Raw genomic sequence first — 8,309 nt, 5'->3', positions numbered from 1 at the left:
TCTTAAAAAAAAGAACTAGTTTCTGTCTTTATCTTGTACACACATTTCTTCCCTCTTCCAACGTGGAAACGAATTTATTAGTTTGCAATTATCCTTTTATAGTTGATTTTGAAAATGTAAAAAACAATCTTGTTCATAGATTTCCTCCTTTCTCACACTGGAGGCAGCAGGCTGTGTTCTGTTCTGCACCGTGCTTTTCCCCTCATTATCTCCTGAAGATCACTCTAGTGCAGAAGAAGAAACACTTGATGTCCTTTTACAGTTGTACGGCACTCTGTTATGTGGATACATTATAGTTCACTCAACCAGTGTAGATTGACCTTCCAAGTTCTTGTTATAGAGCATTTTAGACACATCCAAAGCCTGGAAGCATCGTCTAATAAACTTCTCTGCACTCACCACCCAGTGCTGGCAATTGGCAGCTCAGGGTCAACACTGTTACATCTACATCCCACCCACCTCTCCCTCTCCCCTTCACAACTGGATTGTCTACAAATAAATTTCAGAAATTATATAATTTCCTCAGTAGATACATCAGTGGGTTTCTCTAAGCTATCAAGAATAAAACATAATAATAGGATGAGCATTTAAGAAGAATTCTTAACAGAGAAACATCAATAATGACATCTCCTGGATATTTATGTGACAGCTGCTGCTTTCATTTTAGTACAAAAATTAGGAGAGTTTGACAATTTGAATGTCCTAGACAATACATATATATATATATATATTTTTTTTTTTTCTTTTTTTGAGACAGGGTCTGGCTCTGTTGCCCAGGCTGGAGTGCAGGGGTGTGATCTCAGTTTATTGCAGCCTTGACCTCCTGGGCTTAGGTGATCCTCCCACCTCAGCCTCTGAAGTAGCTGGGACCACAGACATGCACCACCACGCCAGATTAAACATTTTTAAATTAAGCTACTCATACAAAAGAGAGTGCCTCTATTTATGCAAAGTAGTTCTCCAAATAAAAGAAATTGGTTCAGACATCCTGGTAATTTATTTGAGAAACACTGACATTTCAAAGAGTATCCCCACCTCCCTTAAAATCTGAAAGGATACATAATATGATTGCTGTTAGCAGACTCTGCTCCCTTCTCTACTGTGGGTCTCCAAGCCCCAAGTTAGTCTTGATTTAGGCTGTGTCAAGGGGACCAACACCGAATTGAATGTGAGATTCAAATTTTGATTTTCAGTGGACTGGATTTTAGAATATATAAATGAGCCTTTGTCTTACCACCCAAAGTCACCAGAAAACTCTTGATCTGCATGAGATGTCATGAAGATGTGGAGAATGAATTGTGATGTCTTATTTAAAAGCAGTGTCTGTACAAAAATAAAAGTGTTTCCTTGTTTGCACGTGATCAAAAGTTCCCCCTGAATAATACGATAAAAGGCAACACAAGCACTATCAGCAGGCCGTGGATATACACTGCCAGAGGAATGGACAGGAAGCCGCAGCAGGCGGAGGTCGTGGTGGGTTGAGTTCTGGAGGAATTCTGACTGGAGGTGGGCTTGAGCTGGGTCTTGGGGAATTAGATGAGGCTGAAGAGTAACAGAGGAAGAAGAGAGAGGAAATGCTGATGGGGAGAAGTGGCTGGAGAAAAAGCGAGTGTGGAAAGCATTGGGTGCATACAAGGATAGAGGAGAAGGCCGGGATGGGAGAGGAGTAGGAGATGCTCCAGGTCCAGTCCTCAAAAGCCAGCCTGCACCACACCAGCTGCGAGGTGGCCATTCCCTTCCTCCCTAGTCTACCTCTGTCTGTCCCTGATCTTCCTGCATCTCCCTCATGGCCTCCTCGCCTGCATGTTCCTCAGACTTCTACCGTAGCTGGAAGCTGGATCAGGGAGACGGCACACACCAAAAGTGTGGTAGGAAAGACACCAGGGAACTCGAGATTCAGAAAGAACAAGCACCTCTGGAGTCTGAGCCATGTGGCAAGGGGATTTCAAGCACATTGGCCCCTGAGAAAATGACCTGCTTCCGTGGGACATAAAGCCACAGAGTGACCATAAAATGCATCCTCCAATGTGAAATGCTCTTGAGAGTAGAAGGCAGGGCTGCCCATGCCTGCATGCGTGGCAGCATCAGAACTGTGGACTTCAGCCCCATCCCCAGCAACCCACGAGGACAGACCCTGCAGAAATGCCTGTCAGGGTTCATGATGACCTCAGCCAGGCCCCCAGGCTCCCCCTGACTCTCCTGAAGGTGGAACTGTTCTTTCCCTCCCATGAGGGTGTAAACCCCTTGAGCAAGGACTGTGTCCAGAGCCCCCCACCCAGTGCTTTGCATGTCACGGGAGATGCAGGCTGACTTAATGGGGGCAGATGAAGGGCAGGTGTAGGCTGTGGGGTGCAGCAAGGGCCCAAGGGACAGCTGTGACATGGAGACTCCATGGGAGGGTGCTGGAGGTCGCTGGGAAGTGGACATGTGTGTGTGGGGGGCAATGTGGAGCACCAAGAATGTCCTCTGCATTCCTGTATTCCTGTACCCTGTGTTCCTCCTCCCCAAGCTGGGTTTCCTCACACTGTCCCCACTGACCCTGTTCCTGTTCCTGTCCCCAGGCCCCTCTGTGGGTCTCTTTAATTGTAATCTTGGGAGCGCCTCTTCCAGGGCTGGAGTCTGTGGGGTCCCCTGGGAGCTGAGGTCTGAAGTCAGCTTCCCCTCCTCATCCCGTGTCTGGGTTCAGTACCTGTGTGGGCAGTGGGAGGCGGTTCTGCCACCTGGGCCAGAGCCAGGGTGTCCTGCAGGGAGGTGGGCATCCTGGGTGGGTTTGGGGCATCGCTGCTGGTTCCACCTCTCCTGTGCAGCACCAGCTCCTTCCCTGAGCCTGTTTCTCCCTCTGAGAGGAGGCTGTGGTCTGTGTGAGCTGTGCTCTCTGAGTCTGAGGGGCCACCACAGGCTGAGGGTGTCGTGGGCTCCGCAGCCTGACGTGGAGTTGGCCGGGGCTGAGGAAGGAGGTCGGGGCTGGGGATCCTCCTGTCCCCCGACCCAGTGGGAGCAAACACAGGAGGATGAGTGCATGATTCTGACGCTAGGATCTCCTCCGCAGGTGTCCCTGCTGAGTTTGTTTCCCTGAAGGGGACCCACCCACAGGTGAGTGAGGGTCTTATCCTGTTGCCTCCTCTCTCTTCCCTGCAGCTCCTGCTCCTGTTGCTGGTTCACGTCCCCATTTCTCTTGTTCATCAGCACTTGCTCTTCCTCCCTGTCTGCCTCCATCAGGGTGTAATTGTTTGGGTTTTTGGAGGGGCATCCCCCTTCTGGTGTGGTGTCTCTCCTCACTCTTCTCCTCTGGTTCCTTTGACCCACGTCTCTCTCTCTCTATCCTCGGTGTCTTACTCACCTTTTCCTGTCCCCCTCCCTCTGTCTGGGTTGGAGACTGGGCTCTAGGTCCCCTGGGTGGAGAGTGGTCCACAACAGGAAGACAAGGATGGATGTGTCGGGAGAGCGAAGGTGAAGGAGCAGGAAGGAGGGGGCTGACGTGGGATGGGGCCCTTCCGTCTGGGGAAAATATTGCAGAGACACGGTGGCTTCTTCTGTGTTGTTGTTTCTAGGAAGAAAAGTGAAGCCATTAACTAAACACCCAAAGGAAAGGTCTGAAGTTAAAGAGCAGGAAAATGAGCCAGTGAGACGCAAGAATAAATTCTGTTGTATTTCATGGTACATTTTTTTTTGAGACATGATATTGCTTTGCTAACCAGGCTGGAGTGCAGCGGCATGATCACTGCTCAGTGTAGCCTCGAACTTCTGGGCTCAAGTGATCCTCCTGCCTCAGCCTCCGGAGTAGCTGGGACCACAGGTGTGAATCAACAGGCCCGGATAATTGTTTCTATTTTTACAATAGAGACAGGGGCTTGCTGTGTTGCTCAGGTTGGTCTCAAACGCCTGACCTCAAGTGGTCCTTCTGCCTCGGCCTCCGAAACTGCTGGGATTACAGGCATGAACCACAGTACCCAGCCAATACGATTATTATTCATTCAACACATACTGACTGAGTGTGGCTGGCGCAGTGGCTCACGCCTATAATTCCAGCACTTTGGGAGGCGGAGGGGGCAGATCACTTGAAGCGAGGAGTTTTACACCAGCCTCACCAACGTGGCAAAACCCATCTCCACTAAAAATATAAAAATTAGCCAGGTGTGGTGGCACAGGCTTGTAATCCCAGCTAATCAGGAGGTTGAGGCATGAGAATTGCTTGAATCCAGGAGACGGAGGTTGCAGTGAGCTGAGATGGCGCCGCTCCACTCCAGCCTGGGCGACAGAGTGAGACTGAGCACATAACAGATTTGCCAGGCACTGTTCTGGGAGCCAGCGATCCCGCCACGAGCACCCGTGGCACCGGGGAACATGGGTTCTAGTAGGGAAAGCAGAGAACAGACACCCGTATGACCAGCCTGGGGCCCGCCTTGCCTATTTGCCTGCTGTAGGAACCAAGGCAGGGAAGGGAGGTAGAGGAAGAAGGGTTTCAACTCTGAATGGGTGCTGAGGGAAGGCCTTGCTGAGAAGGTGAGGAAGAGGAGGTGAGGGAGCAAGGCAGGGCCGGTCTGGGAAAAGCCTTCTGCACGGAGGTGAGAGAAAGTGTCCAGGCCCCGGGGCTGGCCTTGTCCTGCAGCGTGGGAGCAGCTCCAGGAGGCTGGGGAGACGGGCAGGGAGGGAATCCCGGGAGAGTGGAAGGAAAGGCGTGGGTGGTGGTGGAGGGCTGCTGAGGAGTCTTGCCTTTCCTTTGGAAGTACTTTGGCTTTATTCTTGCAGAGATGGGTCCACCCCAGGGCTATGTGACAGATAGACCAGGGTGGGCTGGGGCGTGCCAGGGTAAACTGGAAGGCAAATGCAGTTGGGATCATTGCCACCCTCCAGGGACACTCTAGAGGTGGTGGGGCCAGGTGGGAGCTGGCAGGGGTGCGTGCTGGCCAGGGGGTATGTTTTGCAAGAGGAGCCAGCAGGGGTTTCGGATGTTTGGGACGTGTGTGTGGAGGGAAGGACAGGAGTCCTGGATGATGCGAGTGTTGTGACCTGTGAACCTGGACAGATCTGCCACTCGCTGAGCTGAGAGGGGAGAACAGGCGCTTCTCCAGGGGAGAAGCCACTTTGGGTGGAACAAGCCTGTGAGGCAGCTGAGGGGAGATGCTGAGTGCACAGTGGGTATGAGTCTGAGAGCAAGGGAACCACGCAGGACGGAGGGAGAAATGGCATCAGTCAACCATGCAGTCCTGTAGTTTAAGAGATCTGGGGAGGGGGAGTGGGGAGTGCACGTCCTGGGAGGTGCACGTGGCTGGTGCCTCTGGTCACGGTGGTAGGGCTGGGCATCCCTTCTTCTGCTGGGGGATCTGGGGGGACCTGGTTTGTTTTGTTGCTTGGTGGAACCTGTGGCTGATATGGCTGAGATAGTGCTTGGTCTCTGTGGGAAAATATCTGCTCCTGTAGAAATCCCCTCCACATCATTCCAGGGGTCATCCGTGGCAAGGACCCCTGGACACACCCTCCTGGGCACGAACCAGGACAAGCTCCCTTACCTAGGGACACAGATCAAGCAGCCAGCTCCAGGGTCCTGGGCCTGGGCAGGTCCATCCCAGTTTAGGAAATTCCCCGGGGTCTTGGCACAGAGAGCGTGGTGTCCCGTGGAGCAGCCTCATTTAGCCTTGCAGTGAGGTAAGGTGGACATGGACACACCAGCATGCAGAGGCCTCACAGATAAACGGTCACCCGTGTGTGGAGCAGGTCCTCGTCTTTGTAAGCAGCTGCAGATGTTTCTTCCATTTTCACTCACCATCCCTGGTAGAAACGAATCAAACAGCAAAGTCCTGTGACACTCAGACCACGGCCAGTGAAGTGGGAGCCTTTCTGCAGAAAATGGAGATTGCAGCCACAGGTCACTCCATCACGTCTTACTTTATACAGTCACCACGTATGGGTTGAGGTCCCGCTATGAGCCAGGCACCATTCTGCGGGCTGCCAAGGTCATGGTGAACGGAAACAGTGCCTTCATTCTGGTGGATCTCACAGACGGGCACAGTCCAAATACAGGAGCGTGTGTGTGTCAGATGGCGCCGGTGCCCTGGAGAAACGGCCGCAGGAAGGGGCTTGGGAGAGCGAGACGTTCAGCTTTTCATCCGGCTTCCACAGAACACCTCTCCATGAAGACCAGCATTTGAGGAAAGGCAGGAAGCAGGGAGGGAGGGAGACCAGGGAAAGGGCGTTCCGCGGAGGAAAAGGAGCCAAGGACGGAGGGCGTGGGCACCCAGGCCAAGAGGCCCCGGAAGCTCTGTGAGCAAGGGAGGGGCCACAGGGGACCTCAGAGGGTCGTGCGCGGTGGGGCGGGGGGGTGTTTCCATGTGTCTGTGTGTCTATGTCTGTGTCTGTGTGTGTTTCCATGTGCCTATGTGTTTCTGTGTATTTCTGCATGTATATTTTCATGTGTCTGTGTGTGTGTATTTCCATGTGTCTGTGTATGTCTGTGTGTATATCTGTGTGTCTGTGTGTGTCTATGTGTGTGTGTGTATTTCCATGTGTCTGTGTGTCTATATGTATCTGTGTGTGTGTGTGTGTGTGTCTGTGTGTGTCTCTGAGTGTGTGTGTGTGATGTAGGACTTTACTTTCTACTGTAAGGACTGGGCTTTATTTGAAGTAATTTGGGATGTCATTGACATACGTTCACTAGGAAAGTTGCACAAATGCCTTAGAGTTTAGCAGACTCTCTGCAAATGCTGTGACAATAGACTCAAGGGTTGAAGGATAGAAGCTGCGAGACCAGGGAAGAGGCTACAATAACCCATCAGAGAGAGGAGGGTGGCTGGGACTAGGGTAGTTTTGGTGGGGGTGGGAAACATGAATTAGAGTCTGAGAAACACTGAGGGTACGGCCAAGGGGCTTTTCTGATGGTTTGGACCTAGGGAATTAAAGAAATAGAGAAATTGAAAATGGTCCCAGGATTTTTGACCTGAACAAAATAAAGACTAAAGAACATCTCACGTCTCCATAATCTTTCCTTTTTGTAACACATGTAAATGATCTCTTGGGCATGAAATAGTCCAAGGCCTGTTAGAGACAGTGGACCAAACCCATGTGACCCCAGCTATGTGGAAAGCCTGGGCTTTGCTGGCTGAAGGAGAATTGTCCAACAGTCCTGGGGCACATGAAATGATCCCCTTTCTACCCTCTGGGTTTGGACATGCATGAATAACCATGTGGAGTCCAATTCCAGAGCTGGCAGAGGTCCTGTCACCTGTGTCACAGGAATACGAGAGTGTCCTCCTGCATGTCTCAGAGCATATGCTGTTGAACTGAAGAATTTGGAGCACAATAGAGACACGTCCCTCAATCTCATAATTTCTCTGTGTTCTCAGGTGACTGTGAACGACTAAGCCATGGGAAGATGGGTGAACCAATCATACACAGATGGCTTCATCCTCTTGGGCATCTTTTCCCACAGCCAGACTGACCTTGTCCTCTTCTCTGCAATTATGGTGGTCTTCACAGTGGCCCTCTGTGGGAACATCCTCCTCATCTTCCTCATCTACATGAACCCTCAACTTCACACCTGGATGTACTTCTTCCTCAGCCAGCTCTCCCTCATGGACCTCATGTTGGTCTGTAACATTGTGCCAAAGATGGCAGCCAACTTCCTGTCTGGCAGGAAGTCCGTCTCCTTTGTGGGCTGTGGCGTACAAACTGGCTTTTTTGTCTCTCTTGTGGGATCTGAGGGGCTCTTGCTGGGACTCATGGCTTATGACCGCTATGTGGCCATTAGCCACCCACTTCACTATCCCACCCTCATGAATCAGAAGGTCTGTCTCCAGATTATTGGGAGCTCCTGGGCCTTTGGGATAATCGATGGAGTGATTCAGATGGTGGCAGCCATGAGCTTACCCCACTGTGGCTCGAGAAACGTGGATCACTTCTTCTGTGAGGTTCCAGCTTTATTGAAGCTGGCCTGTGTAGACACTTCCCTTTTTGACACCCTCCTCTTTGCTTGCTGTGTCTTCATGCTTCTCCTTCCCTTCTCCATCATCGTGGCCTCCTATGCTTGCATCCTAGGGACTGTGCTACGAATGCGCTCTGCTCAGACCTGGAAAAAGGCTCTGGCCACCTGCTCCTCCCACCTGACAGCTGTCACCGTCTTCTATGGGGCAGCCATGTTCATCTACCTGAGGCCTAGGCATTACTGGGCCCCCAGCCATGACAAGGTGGCCTCTATCTTCTACACGGTCCTTACTCCCATGCTCAACCCCCTCATTTACAGCTTGAGGAACCAGGAGGTGATGGGGGCACTGAGGAATGTGCTGAACCACTGCAGGATTGGCAGCCAGCCCTGA

General features: G+C 51.7%; 1 protein-coding gene across 1 annotated transcript; it reads left to right on the top strand.

The window, feature by feature from the left end:
* The first annotated feature begins 7,361 nt into the window (after nucleotides 1–7,361).
* On the top strand, nucleotides 7,362–8,309 carry LOC104679159 (olfactory receptor 2V1-like). The gene has a single exon (XM_010384643.1). The coding sequence runs from the start codon at nucleotides 7,362–7,364 to the stop codon at nucleotides 8,307–8,309; it is 948 nt and encodes a 315-aa protein (XP_010382945.1).

This window comes from Rhinopithecus roxellana, chromosome 3 (assembly GCF_007565055.1).
Source record: "Rhinopithecus roxellana isolate Shanxi Qingling chromosome 3, ASM756505v1, whole genome shotgun sequence".
NCBI lineage: Eukaryota > Metazoa > Chordata > Mammalia > Primates > Cercopithecidae > Rhinopithecus > Rhinopithecus roxellana.
The sequence above is the reverse complement of the archived record's forward strand: the minus strand, read 5'-3'. Positions and strand labels throughout refer to the sequence as shown.